At 37.4% G+C, this 17789-nt stretch overlaps 1 protein-coding gene across 3 annotated transcripts in view; it reads right to left on the reverse strand.

The window, feature by feature from the left end:
• Window positions 1-17789, reverse strand: part of ccser2b (coiled-coil serine-rich protein 2b) — a 110229-nt gene that overhangs the window by 27883 nt on the left and 64557 nt on the right. For all 3 annotated transcript variants that reach the window (XM_067430090.1, XM_067430089.1, XM_067430091.1), the window contains 4 exons: window positions 17485-17578; window positions 15649-15805; window positions 2510-2590; window positions 1855-1941 (listed from right to left, as the gene is read on the reverse strand). In XM_067430090.1, coding sequence (XP_067286191.1) covers window positions 1855-1941; window positions 2510-2590; window positions 15649-15805; window positions 17485-17578 — 419 coding nt within the window. The remainder of the gene's footprint in view (window positions 1-1854; window positions 1942-2509; window positions 2591-15648; window positions 15806-17484; window positions 17579-17789) is intronic.

Genomic DNA, 17789 nt, shown 5'->3' on the forward strand with positions numbered 1-17789 from the left:
TATGTAATGGTTTGTTTATGTTTTATTATGTGTGTGCGGGCAGTCGTCCGTGAGGGACTGCCCGCGTTACTTTCGTTTTGTTTCGTAAATTCGTAATTATTTATTATAAAGTTGTTGAACGTTCGCCGGTTCCTGCCTCCTTCCTTCCCATCTACGAACCCCGATACAAGCATATTTGCCCCATTCACGCTCCGACTCCACGGACGTCTGAAAATAGCAAAGCCGCGCGCATAGGATTGTGGGTGATTTGAGAACGCAAAGAGCGCGAAGTTAACTCATATGCATTCTTTCCTATATATGACATATTTTTCGAACGGAGGACTCAGTCCTTGGATAAAATTCCGAGGATCCTCGACATTGGAACAGTCCTTCGTTGGATGTCAATGACGTAGCATCCTTGGAATTCTGGCCTCCGAGGATCCTTCCTTGACATTGAGAAACGCCTTGTGACTGACTTTACTAATAAAATCTTTAAGGGTTCACCCCAAAATGAACATTTTGTCATTATTTACTCACCCTCATGTTGTTCTAAACCTGTATGAGTTTCTTCTGTGGAACACAAAACAAGACATTTTAAAGAATGTTGAGCCACTTTTCCACTGCCGGGCCAAACTGTTCTCTTTGCTTGAATGTTCCAGCCCAGCCAGCACGGATATTGTTTCATTTTCCACCGTGGGGCTTATAACGGAGCTTATATCTTTGGAATTGTCTTGGTAACGCAAGAGTTCACAGACGATATGGGATGTAATTAGCGGCTGCATTATGGAAGATGATTGTATATTTCTTTTAATGTTATTATTAACTTGTGTTTATGTCGCTCAAATAGTGCACTTAGCCAGCTACAGATAAACTGGTAGCCAGGCAACAGACTAGTGTCCAATCCTGATTTGCTAGGTCACTACACGCATTCTATCTGCACGGTTCAGCACGGTTAGACAACCGGATTTAGAATTCCACGGCAAGAACTGTTTATAATTGTGCCGTGCCATAACAGGCTCAAGTAGAAATACAACTGGAAGTGTTCCTTACCGTTCTTAGAACTGTTCGGCCCAATAGTGGAAAAGCAGCTTTTTTATTATTTCCTGCTATGGAAGTCAATAGCTACTGATGCGTCCACTGTTTGATTACACACATTCTTTAAAATATCTTCTTTTGTGTTTAATAGAACTTAACTATGGACTATCTTGGGTTAAGAATCTGTGATGGGAATAAAACTCTGGAAATAAAATAAAAATAAAAGACTTGGTAGGGACAAAAAGGAAGGAATGAATGGGCTCTATGACTATGAGCATCCTATAAATATTACTGCAAAAATGATGCTTCAAATTGGTGAAAGAAAGAAAATAGTGGACAAATAACAGTTGGATCATGTCTAAAAATATATCCAAGGGCATAATTTAGAGGCATAAAATCTAGAATTCTCACACAGTGAGTACATAGAAAATAGTTGTCACATTATTGTCAAAGCATCTCGCCAACATACATTGCAAAGATGTTTTACTGTAGTAATGTAACTAAAAAATTGTTTCATATTTTACAGTTTCATAAACTGTAAAGTTACATACATTAGAGTATTTCAATATGCAAATGATGATGAAATTGACTTGTACATACGATCTAAATATCATGAAATCACAAAAGAAGTGTATTATTTTAGTGTCAAAACGTCTCAAAAAAAGAATGGAGAAAAAAAAGATTGGTCAGATTGTTAAACCAGTCACAATCTTATTGATTCTTTACATTCCAGAGCACATGCCAATGATTTATAAATAACACGCTAATAATATACCACTTTTTTTGCTCAGTGTTTAAAATCAGTTCCTCTCAAGTAAACATTGAGGCTATAATACACACCAGCTGCTGGGAAAGTTCAGCAATCATCCTGTCTTTGCTTCTGAGCTCATTTCTCAGCTCTTGAACCTCTTTTATGAGCAGCTCCACCTAGAAAATAACAGAAGGGTTGATTTCGATGGGAATATATAAAATGTCTTAGCCTAACATGCTTACTAATTAATAGCAAAAAAAAAGTTTTGTGATGAGTTGGCTCTGCTGGCTCCGTTGTGATGAGTTGGTGCATTAATCCGAACTCACAAAAACTTTTGTAGTGTTGAGTTGAGGAGCAATGGACTGTGCACATGCTTAGGACATGTAAGAGCTGTTGGCTCACAGGGAATTATGGCAATATAGGTCATGCCCCAATCCTTGTGAAGACTTCACAAAACTTCTTCAGTATGTTTAATATCAATATGCAGTGGTCAGAATAGACGCAAGCGGTCACAGATTGAAAACTAATAAGCATGAATCAAAAAATGTAAAAAGCATTAAAACAAATAGAAACCACGAATCAAAATTATCATTTCTTTTTTTTTTTTTTTTTTTACTGACACATGAATTTAAACTAATCTAAATCGCATGCAAAATCACATTTTGTACTCTTATGTTTTTCTGTTTTTTCTTGTAAATTGAAAAAGCTAAATATCAAGATTTAAGGAAGACAATAAGATCTTACCTTCTGATCAAGCAAAGATTGGTCAGTGGATTGTGGAGTATAAGCCTCGAAGGTTTCTTCAGCTGAATCATCTGTCTCCATCTAAAACAACCAACAAACTAAATTAACCTTGCTCCTTGCAGCATGGGGGGAAAATTGCTGCAATTGTAACACAACACTTCTTCACTCAAATATGGAAAGTTTTGCATCCCGCAGTGTTCAAAAGTTCTTGACTAAATAAAAGTGTGGCAAGATTGGGTCACAATATTATGGTCTTGTTTTTTATATTAAAGTGCCCCTATAAAGAAGATTTATAGTATTTGAATTTTTTATTTATTTTTAATAAATGCAGTTCTTTTGAACCTTTTATTCATCAAATATATTAGGCAGTAGAACTGTTTCCAACACTCATAATAAATCAGAATATTAGAATAATTTCTGAAGGATCATGTGATAGACTGGATGCCAAATGTGACACTAGAGTAACGATCCTGAAAATTCAGCTTTGCATCACAGAAATAAATGATAATTTAAAGTATAATAAACTGAAAACCAAATATTTTAAATTGTAATAATATATCACAATATTAAAATAAAACAACAACTGTATTTTTGATCAAATAAATGCAGGCTTGATGAACAGAAGAATATATATATATATATATATATATATATATATATATATATATATATATATATATATATATATATATATATATATATATATATATATATATATATATATATATATATAATTTTAACCCATCAAACTAAATAAATCATAGAATATATAATATAATAAAATAAAATAAATAATAATAATAATAATATAAAATCTAAATTAGGCACTTGAACCAAAATAAAATGACAGAGGAAATTACAATAATTTTGAAAATCTCTCAGAGAGCTGACAGTAACTTTCTGTAATGTGTTAATGTTTTTTGTAGAAATAAACTCTAAGATATTTTTTTTTATTTTTTTTTAAATATTTTTTTTTTTTATAAGTAACTTTGCGTGCACAGGCCCCATGACAAAAAGGAATGGACATGTATCCTTTCTTCCTTATGTGTGATCTTCCAATACTACCATAATATCTTACCCATCCTTTTATCCTTTTAAAAGCCTTCAAGGCCTTAAGTGTAACTGAGAGTTGTAAAACACCAAGGAGCTCTAGAAAATGTCCCACTTATCAGAAATGATCTACAAGTAGCTCTAAAGAGAGAGTTTGAGCTCATGTAGCTCAGATAAGGCTAAAGAACAGGTTCAGACTTAAAGTCACAGCTTTGTGGACAGCTCTCCGACACAAAGAATAGTGTCTCAGTTTACTCAAATTTGAGTCGCAGCTTGAGATTTCTTTTCTTGCTGTCTCTATCAATTCATTTTAATGCAGAGATTTCCAGCGACAGCAACCGTTGCAGACCGGATGTGGCATGTCCAGGGACGTGACAAAGTTAATATGTTCAACTTTATGCAAATGAAGAGCGACTTTCAGGAGCAACAACCAATAGGAGTGAAGTCAGTGGAGCGCATGTGATCAGTCGCTCTTCAGTGCCGAGACAAGACAGCAACTATCCAATAATTTATCATATGTCTCTGTGTACATTCAGTGCTACTCGCCATGCTGACTTTGTGCCTGAATGTTTTTTTTGAGCCCAGATAGACCGGCATTTGCCCTTTTGCTGCAAACAAATCGCTGAAATATAGCTATTCAATAGCAAATCTCAAACCTGTCCCGGGACCCCTCACCACTAGGGCTGTGCAAATGCCTGTATTTTTGTATACATGGTTTAGAAGAATCTTTTTTGCATCTTTTGCAGCATTGCACACATGGCACAGTGTTCTATGTGGTGCTCATAGTAAAATAAGTATTTAAAAATAAAAAGAAATATTTTAAAACACATCTCTAGACCAGAATCTTGTGTTTTTAACTGCAAAACGGTGTTCTGTGTGATTGGGTGAAAGTTTGACAGGTCTCGCAAATGAACTGGATCGGATACATCATCGCTCCTTTTTTAGTCCTTATCCTGTCCTCATTCACCTTTTTTGTTTCTGTGCTTTTTTCCATGGCATTATATTAAACACTCTTTTCTGCTCTTGTGCTAGATTAAAGGGGTACTTCAGCGCTGGGAAGATAAATCTGTATTTAAACTGGGTCATTAAAAATGTGAAATTATTGAATTTGGTGCTTTCTAGACTGAGAAAAGACAGAAAATGTATTTTTGTCTCATGGGGATGAAAGACTACAATTCCCAGAATGCTTCGCTGCCCTGTGAGGCCCCTCCCAAAGCCACCGCTAGTGAATCACTTTTACTTTCCCACCACCGCGTTCATCTTCATAAAACCAGTTCAGTTAGAGAACAGACACTACAATTAAAAACTGAAAGTGTCTGTTCAAGATATTGTGATTTAGCCGCTGAGGAAGTGTCAGCACAAACGCAGCAGGAGTCAGATTACACGCATGGTGATGAGCTGAATGAGCTCTCGTGATGAGAGCTGAGGTAAACACGTCCACACTCGCGGCAGTAGTTCTCAGCGCGGTTTCAGTTCATGCCTTTGGAAGATTAACTTTCATAGGAATTAACTTGAGAAGATAAAATACTCACGTTGCTCCGCCCGCCGCACCGTTTCCATGAATGCCTGAGCCGAGCTGAGCTGTGAGTGCGACCCCATCCCCCATGCGCGGGTTGAAAACATGCGGAAATAGCTCCCTCTGCTGGCTGTAGTCTTTAGCGTCTGGCCAAACATTTTACCTATGACGCAAATCTACGATATTTGCGTCACCGGAGTAATTTTTCCAGAAATTAAATGAATGAATCTCTCGTCTCAGGGGGTTATTTTAAATGTTTATGCGTGCCTGAGAGTGACGCCTTGTTTTTTTTGTTTTTGTTTTTTTTCAGGGCGTTATGCCCACTGATCTGAATGCCACCAGCACAATGCAGGTCATGTGACAAGAACCAGCCTCACCCTTTCCGTAACAACACTGAAAGCTCAGCCAAAATGGACGAACACTTGATCGTTGTACAGGTTTTTTCCCCTCAACTTCATAAATATTATATCTAGTAGCAGAGCACATGCAAGGGTAAGAAATCCATTTATCCATTGTTTAAACTTACTCAAAGTGGCATGATATCACACTTTTATTATGATTTCTATTAAATGCACAGCCCTACTCACCACTACATATTTCGTCTCCCTCATATGACACACCCAATTCAACCATGCGTCCCAATTCGCATACTATCCATGCTAAATAATATTCAAAAATAGAATTAGTATGTCCCAAATCGTAGTATACTGAAAAGAGTATTCCAAAGATACTCGGATGGTTTACTATTTCCGGTCCGAATTTGAAGTGCGGATCGATGCACATTCTTAACGGCTGATATTGCCGAATTGCGAATTGAACGAGGATTCACTTAGAACTACAAAATAAATAATAATTTTGTCCTTTTTTATAATTTTGTATTATAATAATTTAACAGGCAGATAAAAAGTGTTAAAAAACTACAAACATGATGGATGTGCGAGTCAGACGGTTAAGTTGAGAGGTTTAGATAAAGGGGTTTGAGTGATCAATTATCAGTATTTAACATGGCAAAGAACTATTTATTCAGTATCCACATTATATTTCACCTGCAGCAGCATTGTGAACTTTTGTAATGACACGTTTGGCCATTAACTTTTAAATGCGTCATTATATTTGCAAACACACAAGGAGAGTCTCTCTGTGACCGAAATTAAATTGCTGGCAGATCATCCTGGGTTTACCCAGTCTAGTAACAAAACATAGTTTTGTGGTAACATAGTAACAAAAACATAGTAACATAACATTTTATGTTAGCTAACATAACAATTAGCTAACACTTACTTTGTAATACTTGTACTTACTTTTAACATAATAACAAAATACCTAACATAATAACACATTCATGTTTATATTAACAGGGATGACGTTAAAACTTGGAAGACTAATTCAGGACTGGTTCACTCAAGATTTTCTTATGTTTTTTTTTTTTTTTTTTTTTTTTCTAAATTTATGAGAAAATAAGTTATGTAGTAATCATTACATGACGACACTACAACATAAGCTTTACACAAACCCCAAATGTTCTTAGTTACTTATTTTATTTATTTTTAAATCAACATCATGGGTGTGTGTGGTTTAAACACGTTATTCTTACTATTAAGTTGAGCACTTTATTTACACTTTTTTATACTCTTCTCCAGTGCTGATGTGGAATAGAAAAAGAGAGAAGTATGGGATCATACAGTTAAAAGCTAAACCCACAGGCCTTATTCTCCATGTGACTGTCCCACAATGGTATGCGGAGTTAGTCTAGCCAGGATATTTACACTAATTGCTAACTACTTTCATGGTTATTTAGCCTCTCCTCATACTGATTTTTTAAAGATAACAAGGGGGGCTTTGATTGAAACTAGAAACTAGTCTGGACACAACTATTTTTATTGGAGCATATAATAGAAAAGGACATCTTTGTTGTTTACTTTATTGTTTGGATCCTGTCGTCGCACTTTTAATCACTAAAAAAGTGTTGTGTTTTTCTGTCTTGATGTAGATTATATAAAGAAATATGTTGCTGTAGTCACTGGTATTGATAATTTTGTCAGCAAAGGAAAGTAATTGTTGTAGGGGAATTGTTTTGTTGGTTTTTATTTCATTTTTATTGCTTTTGTTTTCTTAGCTCGTGTCAAAATTGATCTTTTTTTTATATTGCGTCAAAATTGCATCTCTGAAAAAAAACACACCGCAGCCTTCATTCAAGCCATAAAGTCAATATAACTTGTGTGAATTACTGAAAAATGATGTTGATCTGAGCTTAGAGGAGGAAAATATACCTTCTTGGAGCCTGATAAATCATAAGGGACACATTACTGAAAGAGAGCATGATTTCACATTCTTAACTTTAAATTGTGGTAATATTTGTGTGAACATTGTGAGTTGAACTGACAAGATTTATAATGCAAATACATAACGACAATCGTTATTCTTATATTTTAAGGGATATGGGATTTGACTTGTAAGGTGTAAAGATGTTCTAATGTATGGGGGGCTAATCAGACCTGTGTGCCTATCGCTCTTTAAACTCATGAAAGTCATATCATGAAAATATAGTGAAATCTTGGTAAATAACTCTGTTTTCAAACTCATGTTTAGCATATCATCTTGCATTGCTCTGAACTTCACAGCTAACACTACTGAAATCAGACTGTGATGCCACTAGCCCCAGTTATTGTCATTATTAGCCATGTTTTGAAATCTCCCAACTTTGACCAAGAACATAGTTTAACCAAAGTAATTTTAGAAACCAAAGATGTATTATGTTGGACAATTTTAAAGGTGGGGTAAGTGCTTTTTGGTAACCGATGTCAATATTTTAAATCACCAAAACCAAGACTCCCCTATTTTGTTAGTGCTGCCTCACACATACATAACCCAGGCAACGACTAAGCCGGAATCTGTGTATTACTATGATAATCCAGGTCGAATGTTCAATGGAAAAATCATCCCTTTCATCCCAAAACACAAACATCATGAACAACTCGAAAGCATGACAGTCCAAATAATAAACATATTACAATTATGATAAAATAAATAAATAATTTATTAACACATATTAGGGAGTATATTATCTTACTTCTCGGACACATTTTGGGAGCGGACGCTTGAAACAGACACTAAGGAGGTTTAGACGCTCCAGGATTATACAGTGTGGGAATGAATGGGTTAACGTTAATTGTCATAGCTTAAGTGAACGTCGGTGTGATTGCAAATGGACAAAACAAGCAAACATGACACGCAAGCATATTCAAGCAAAAGCCAGCATATATTAGTTCTGTGAAACAAAACAAAATCAATGTTACTCGCCTATCGAGAAGAAAAAAAGCAACCTCTGCCTTCATTCCTTGAGTTCTCTCCAGCGCGGGATAGCTGATATGATATTTACAGGGGTCCTACTTCTTGCCGGATTGCAAGCGTTCGTTTGTTCCACAGACACCTTCCACTTTCTTTTTTTTTACCTACCATATCTCTTTCTGTCTTCGCTAATGTCCGTCCTGTGTGTCGAGTCTTTTGAAAAATTATGTGCACTGAGCCCTCTCTTCTTTCCATCATTAATAGACACGCCCCTTACTGCTGATTGGCTATCAGTTTGTTATGGTACTCGACCTGAGTCACATTTACAAACCATTTTAAATTTTAAATAGCACTTTTGCAGCGTTCCAGGCATTCCAACTTTCTAACCGTGAAAGTACACTGGAATGGCCATTAAACCCGTGATTTCCCACCCGTGAACTCATACTAGATCGATGTACTCCCAGTTATGAGATCTGATGTCACATAGCGCGTATAAAATTAATACAAAGTCATTAGTTGTGGTTTGAAGTCTCAAAAACCTGTCTGGAATGCAGCTGTAGATCAGACAACTGTGGTGAGGATGGTGATTACTGATTTAGGCGCTGTGTCCGAAAACCTAGGCAGCTGACTCGCTGCCTTATCAGACAATGGGTGCGTTTACATGCACACCAGTAAGCTGATAACTCAAAAAAAACAGCTTATTGAAATACACTCCTGAACAAAATCTTAAGACCAGTGGATGCATTGCAAGTTTGACACATTTCACACTAGTGGATCATAACCAGGTTGTAAGCGCTGTTTCAAAACGCCAACAGAAGAAACAGGAGCAAGAGACAAAAAATAGAGAGTAGGCCATTTATTGAAACTGCATTTAAACTCAAACAGGCTGTTCAACAGCTGATCAAAAGTTTAAGACCATAGCCCAAAAATAAATGCACAACAGTACTAAAAGTGTCAAAAAAGGACTCAGTAGTGAGTAGCCCCACCATTCTTGTTGATCACTTCAAAAACTTGTTTTGTTACTCGTGTCATTACCGCACAGACAGAGATCCTCGGTCAAGAGGGATGCCCGCTGTAACAGATCCACATAGCCAGTCACCGTTTGACGCCCCTGCACAACCAGCCGCGTAGAAAACATCTCAGGTGGGATCTCCTTGTCATGCCAGTAACGTTGGAAGACATCAGGACCGTCCAGGTTAAATTTTTTCTTGCCAGAGAATAAAACTTTCTTCCACTTTTCAATGTCCCAAGTTTGGTGCTCCCTTGCTAATTCTAATTCTAAACAGGCAAGTTTTGTCGTGGGAGGAGACTTGGCCTTTGAAGACGTTTTTTGCCCTTCTCTAACAGATGACGTCTTATGGTTATTGGGCTGCAGTCAGCATCAGTAAGGGCCTTAATTTGGGTTGAGGATCGACCTGTGTCTTCACGGACAACCCGTCGGATCCTGCGGCTCAGTGCAGGTGAAATCTTTTTGGGTCTACCCCAAAAAGAGTTATGAGACTTTTTTGTCCCATAACTCTCAGGATTTTTTAAGAAATGTAAAATGACTGTCTTACTGCGTCCAACATCAGCAGCGATGGCGCGTTGCGAAAGGGCTTGCTTGTGCAGCTCAACAATCCTGCCACTTTCAAAAAGAGAAAGCCTTTTTGCCTTTGCCATCAGGAGATCTTAACAGTATGACTGCATGAAGGACAATGCCATGAAAGTCATATTTTTGTGCAGATTTTACCTTTTTATGGCTATGGTCTTAAACTTTTGATCAGCTGTTGAACAGCCTGTTTTTAGTTTAAATGCAGTTTTTAATAAATTGCCTACTCTCTATTTTTTGTCTCTTGCTCCTGTTTCTTCTTTTGGCATTTTGAAGCAGCGCTTACAACCTGGTTATGATCCACAAGTGCGAAATGTGTAAAATTTGCAATGCATCCCCTGGTCTTAAGATTTTGTTCAGGAGTGTAATCAGTTTTCCCTGTTTACATGCAAACCAGTAAACTGACAATGACTTTATTAATAAACCAGGTTATTTCCTTCTAGTGACGTCAAAAATAATAATGTCCGTATATATGACTCTATATGAGTTTTTCAAATGTTAAGTCAGTTGTGATGTTACATAAAGCATGCAACGTGTCAACGGGAGATATACGGCTCATATTATCCCTTATGCAGATAAAGATGCAGCGTTTTGACTGAACCTCTTCTAATTCTGCTGCATGAGCAGAGAGGACACATTAGGGATGTTAACCGATGACCGTTTGACCGATGGTTCAATCTATTATAGACCGTGGACTAAACGCTACTACAGTTAGCCATCTCATTCCAAAATCTTTTTGTGTGAAGTGAACAAATCCCTCACACTCAATTTTTCATAACTCCCCTGTTTGTACTTAATAAACCAATAAAAACATTTGGCGCGAGGTCACAGCGTTTGGGTTTGCGCGCTCACAAGGTTTGCAAAAAGTAAACAGGCTAAAACACTCGAGGTTAGAGCCAGGGCAGACGACAGTATGAAGCGTGCATTCCGCATTAGATGGGCTTACATTTGGAAATATATTACATCTGCATTTCAGTGGTAACACATAAGGCATTGATCATCATCTTTCTTTATTATCGTTAGCACTACCTCGAACTAAAGCGGCATCTCTTCGGAGCTGTCATTTTCTTAAATGAGCCGCGGCAATGTTTCAAATGAGCTTCTAACGCTAGACAAATACCTTTATTTTCAACACGATCACCTTGTACCCAAACCATTTCGAAACTAAGGAGCTATTTGTTCGTCGATTATAAACAAGCTCCTCAGCGTGGCATTTGCTGGACTCATGTTTTGTGCTTTAGGGGTGTGTGTGTGAGAGCAGCAGAGAGATCATAGAGAGATGCGACAGAGTTGCGAAATTGCAGGCGCGGCTCGCGACTGTTAATTCAAATAGCGCAGCATATTTTAAACTAATCGGTTAACCGGTTTCAACCGGCTAATGAGTCTCGGTGGTCGGTCAAGAAAATTTTTAGTTTTCGCCATCCCTAGAACACATCTTTACAATTTTCTGGGTCTTAAAAGAGTCTGCGCTTGTGATATATGTCCTTATTTCATGCAAAACGCTAGCTCGCTCTGTCTGGATGCATTTAAATCTACTCTAAGTTTGCGTTCTATCACCATTCACACATGCCCACTTCAATAAGCCGACAGAAAGCAGGTTAATGCATACATGCAGCGCAAAATCAAGGTAAGAGGCAAAAAACTGCATGTCCCAACTGGTTTATGCTTACGCCGTTTATGACCTTACTCCAATAAAAGAAAACAGGTTACCGCGTTTACATGACCATGTTCATTGTCGGCTTATTAGGCATAATCAGCTAAAGAACGTGCATGTAATGACTCTGCAAGCAGCGTTTTGTGCATGAAGGCACCTCACGAAACTAATTTTAAACAGACTTCTAAGGCAGTGTAACAGTTTAATGATCTACAGCTAATAGAGAGAGCTTTGGTAAGAGCTAAACACATATTTAATTACTACAGTAGTGATTTCTCACTAGAAATGATATCAGAAGTGTGATATGTTGGTTAAAAAAAGCCATCTTTTTCCCCCAGCTCAACTGTCACTGAATTGAAAGCAAAGGATTGTGGGATATCAAAGGCAGAGAAGGATACATGTATGCTGCCTTCAAAAATTAATCAGGTGAAGGTACCTCAGGAGACAGGAAGTGAAGCAAACATTAGATTCGGACGCAGCTTGATGCCTTCCTGCCTTGACATGTGTCTTCCGAAGGCAGTATTTTCCAGGTTTCGGACACAGCAAGGGAGTGCTGATGAGTGACAACAATGTGATGAGTTGCAGGTACAGGAGATTGATGAATACATGCAGGTGGTGAGCCGGAGGGATTCTGGGAAGTGTAGTGTTGGGGGGGACTGAGCTGGTGACTGTGACAATCATAAGCTGAAGCATCATTGGGCTTGTTTCTTTTCAAAGTTATGGGCCATATTTTGCAGTTAATAAACTTTGAAGCTGCAGTGTGTTTTTTTTTTTTTTTTTGGCTTTTTTCCTTGCAAGATGGCAACGCCGTCTCTTTGGACCCTAGGCCACGGGGCTGGAGAAAGACATTCTTTATGTGGGATTTTCGTGCAATGCAGCAAGACACATCTCTGATGTGCATTTAAATAGGTCACGTCCTGAGATGTATTAGGCTACTGCCCCTGGTGATATGCTGTTTTCTGCTGTTACTGTTTCACTCCGCTTCCATGGTTTCTGCTGTGTTACTGCTCTCACAGGTACTGATTGTGTTCACTTGGCCTGCCAACCTCAGCGATAATGATTTGCTCCTGCGGAGAAGGCCAGCAAGGCCAGCTGATGCCTAACAGAATCCATCACCCTGTTTTTATGCGCATTTTGAAGTACTGCATCAAAAACAAGTAATGGAAATGGCGAGATTAACATTTTTTTTTCTTAATTTGCAAAAACTTTTGAGGACTTGTGCAAAAAGAGTTAATGCGAGTAATGGAAGATGGGAACGCATTTGTCGAATAAATTGGCGGCACGAATTTTAAACCCATGTGACTAATCAGCTGTTTCCACTGATGGTGTTTTATTTACTGATGGTTACTAGGTTACCAATACCACTGCCATCTGCTCAAAACACGCAGTGCAACAGACTGATCGACTCCATGCCACGCCGCATTGCTGCAGTAATTCAGGCAAAAGGAGCCCCAACTAAGTACTGAGTGCTGTACATGCTCATACTTTTCAAGTTCATACTTTTGAGTTGGCCAAGATTTCTAAAAATCCTTGTATCCTGTATTGGTCTTAATTAATATTCAAATTTTCTGAGATACTGAATTTAGGATTTTCCTTAGTTGTCAGTTATAATCATCCAAATTAAAAGAAATAAACATTTCAAATATATCAGTCTGTGTGTAATGAATGAATATAATATGCAAGTTTCACTTTTTTTAATGGAATTAGTGAACTAAATCAACATGTTGATGATATTCTAATTATATGACCAGCACCTGAATCGGAAAGTATTCTATCAATTTATAAAAGAGTCTATTTTGGCTAAGTATTTTGTGCTTCCATGTTTTTCCTTTGTCTTAAATCCAATTTCAGTTTATTGAAGTTTTGTTCCTAGTTTTGGGACGAGATGATAAGGTTCCTGTATACACTTGCCACTTTTTGTTACCCGTCTATAGTCCCTATGAGAACTTTAATGTAACATCAAATATATTTTTGTAACAGCTGGATTCACAATTTATAAGTAGACTACTGTCACATTTGGTCCATGTCTTCTGAAACTTTTAATTTGTATTTTGTTCCCATTGCTTCTGTGTTCACATCCTGTGTTTAAGTTTCTTTAGTAACTCATTAGGTTGACCTGTGTCTTGTTTAGTACCTTGTTTACTCTATTTGTATGTCCCAATTCACATAATATCAATGCATATTCTAATGGCTAATCCTGCTTACAACTTATAGTGTAGAGTAGCCTAAGAAAACTACAAACATGGCAGATATGCGAGATGTTTAGATGCGACAGATGTTTAGATGAAGGGGTTTGTGGTTAATAATCAGTATTGAAAAAAATATATTTTTGCAATTATATCCACACTATATTTCATCTGTAGACACGTTGTGAACTTTTGTTAAGATATTTTTGGTCATTAACTTTTAAATGCATCATTATGCAAAACATGAGGATAGTTCACCGTATGAAAGACCCACAGCTGCCAGATCAATGTGGTACTACATGGTCTTACCCAAAGCTTGCTACTTTTCTGCTACACACTCAAAAGTATGTACTTTTTTCCCACAAAAACAGTACATAGTTTCAGGGCATAGTTTGAGTAAGCAAACTGTGATTCAGCGTGCATTGTTAGCCCTGTGTCTTTCTCTTTTATAGTTTTAGCATGTTTGCAAAGCTGTTACGTTGGAATTACCCCTTAGGTTTGTTTATTCTTCTTCTTTGACTATCTTCTTGTTACCCTGGATTTCTTTGTCTACATGCTTTGTTTTTGTCCTCATTAAACATCTGTGAATTTGATCTTCACCTCAATTTGTCCAATCTGTCTCTTATAGATACAAACACTGACTCAAAATGAACCCTTTAAATGCAGAAACATTATACTGCAGTATATACAACTAGATTTAAAGGTCCCGTTCTTTGCGTGTTTTCGAAGCTTTGATTGTGTTTACAGTGTGCAATATAACATGAGTTCATGTTTTGCGTGTAAAAAAACACAGTATTTTTCACACAATTGACTTATCTGTATAGCGCGGTTTTCTCTGTCCTAAAAATGGCCTGATGATTTCCTTGTTCTATGAAGTCCCTCCGTCAGAAATACGTAATGAGTTCTGATTGGACCAGCGCTTCCCGTGTTGTGATTGGACAGCAGCACTTTGCTCGGAAAGGTCCCGCCTCTTACCATAACGGGGAGATGCAAGCGCTAAATGCGCGCTCTTCTTCACATGGGAGAGCAACAAAACCACGCCCCCTATTTTGCGTGTTCTTGTGGGCGGAGGGTTAGTCAACAAACGGTTCTAGTGACGTCATTCCTGAAGGAAGTGCAGGGGTGTAGTCCAAACCGGCCGTTCGCTGTAGGCTTTGAAAGGGAACTTCTGTTAAATAAAATATCTCACTTGGCATTGAACTTTGAGCTTTATAATTTTACAGGTATTATTTATGCTCCAACAGCAACATTACACACTAACTAAAGTTTGAAAGATGGAATCACGAAGAACGGGACCTTTAAAATGTCACTAGCATTTGGCTAAGGGGTTTCTAAGCCATCCTGAGTGGTTGCAAAGAGAGTCCATCCAAAGTCTCATATTAAAGAGAATTTGTAATTATCTTCGTATGACCTTGGTCATACACAATATGGACAAAAGTATTGGGACACCTGACCACTACACCAACAGTGGCTGTAATGACATTGCATCCTAAATACAGAGGCATTAATATGAAGCTGGTCCCCCATTTGCAGCCATGTTTTCTGTGGAAATGTCTGCACATTCATCCAGTAGAGCGTTTGTGAGTTCAGGCATTACTGTTGGACGAGAAGGCCTGGCTTGCAACCGTAAGTTAGGCCACAAAATGTAATACTTAAGGTTGGGGGATTCTTCAAATATTTAAGTATGAGCAAACACCTCTTATTAAAAGAGATCTGTCAATAAAATCTGTTAGTAAAATGCCCTAATGAGTCTTACAACATGTAATTAACAGCACAAATACAGCTATAATAGTACTTGGACACCACTCAGAAAAGACATTAAAGGTTATATTTGCACAGCATGCGTTTGTGTCTGACCTGAAGCAGTGTCTTAAGTTGAAGCAGCTGTTCTTTGACAGAAGAGCAGTCTTGAACCATGAGTTTCAGTGTCAGCTCATCCAGTGTCACATGATCTGACCTTGACCTCTCCAGCCCCTGTCCACTAAATCCGTCAAACGACTGCAAGATGCCTGTTCTGTAGGATAAAGAGAAAGTGATCAGAAAGCATTTTCCTGGTAGGCCTCAGCACACAGGAAAAAAACGGTTAGAAGGCTAGCTGTCCAATGACAGCCATCATATCCAAAATATCCCTGAGTCTGGATGAAAGGAATGCAGGAGGTATGCTGAGAATGTGGCTTTCTGAGATTAATTAGCTTTTTAAACGGACATAAAAAAGACACGGATGCACTTGTGGGGACTAAAGGCTGAAAACTAGAACTATAAATAACAACATTTTATAAAAAAGACTTGGCTATTCATTACATAACATTTACTTATTTTTTGTAGGCTAGCTTCAGTCTTATAAGGCTCGCTGGGCAGACTGTTCACAGACTACCTCGATTCATTTTGGACTCAAAAATTGCAAGAGCTGGATGAATTTACTGGATACATTTATAATTTACGGTGCATAGTTTTTGCCTAACCCAGGCTATTTGGAAAAATGCACCTGTGCCAACATCTCGAGAAAATGTTGCTTTTATCTATTTATTAAAGGTGCCAAAGAATGTATTGATATAATATTTTACATTTTTCTCTGATATCTACCTAGAATGTATGTGGCTAAGGGAAGGGCAAAAATACTCCAGATATGGTTTTACAAGTCCATTTACAACCCTAGGACATGTCCCTAGAACGAAATGGGCCATGGATAATAATGTTCAGCTATGCTCTGATTGGCTGTTTCACAGCAAGGCTCATTTCAGTAACTCACACAAGTACAGTTATAGACTTGATTCTGCGGATCAGAGTGATCTGTTGGGTTTGTATTTAATCAGCATATGTGCAATGTATTAATGTCCAAGGTCCTATAGAAGCCACTCAAAAATAAAAATGCCAGAAAATTACACTAAATGGTTAATACTCAACCATGTTTGAAAATAATGTACCTCCTACACTAAACCCCACTGTTAACAACCGTTCACTGTTAGCAAAAGCTAATTTAAAGGGTTAGTTGACCAAAAATATAAATTATGTCATTAAAGGCAGTTATGAATCAGCATATTGATTCAGAATTCTGTTAACCAATGTCACATGATTTCCGCAGTTTGGCAGTTTGACATGTGATCCGAATCATGAATCAATATGCTGATTCATAACCGTTCAAATCTTTGTTTGCGGATTGAAAACAAAAATTGTAGTTTTTGTTATTTTTGGACCAAAATGTATTTTTGATGCTTCAAGAGATTCTAATTAACCAACTGATGTCACATATGGACTACTTTGATAATTTTTTTATTACGTTTCTGGACATGGACAGTAAAGTGTGCATACACTTTAATTGGAGGAATAGAAAAGCTCTCGGACTAAATATAAAATATCTTAAACTGTGTTCCGGATATAAATGGAGGTCTTACAAGTGTGGAACGACATTAGGGTGAGTCTTTAATGACAATTTAAAGTTGTTGGTGAATTTATTTAAATTTATAAACTAATAATTAAGTCCTGAATAAAGTATCCCATCCTTCGCGATCCCATCTTTCAAATAATATAAACTATTACTTAGTTATTTATTCTAAAGTGTTATTAATGTCACTACTTCAGCTCTTTGGTACTAAGCGTAGTACTAACCTAAAAAATTATGACAATGTAGTTGCTTGCTCGTATACATTAGGATAAGCACTGGCATAATTAAAAATGCATAAATTAAATGGTCACCTGTTTTCACACCTGCCCCAGTGTTGTTGTCGTCTCCTCTGAATGGGCCAGCCTTCATTTTCAGAGCCACCATAAGGTGACATCCCATCAGTGTCTACAATAGATTCAAGAATATCAAGAACTAGTTTTGTGAGTACATAATTTTTTTGTGGGTGGCTTCCAATTTTTTGAAGGTAATTTAAATGAAATTCCTCTCTATATTATATATTAATCTCTCTAGATATGGCTAGTGTCCATCTTGCAATGGTTCTTACACACACACATACACACACACACACGCACACGCACGCATGCACGCACGCACA

The sequence above is a fragment of the Pseudorasbora parva genome, chromosome 21 (assembly GCF_024679245.1).
Source record: "Pseudorasbora parva isolate DD20220531a chromosome 21, ASM2467924v1, whole genome shotgun sequence".
NCBI lineage: Eukaryota > Metazoa > Chordata > Actinopteri > Cypriniformes > Gobionidae > Pseudorasbora > Pseudorasbora parva.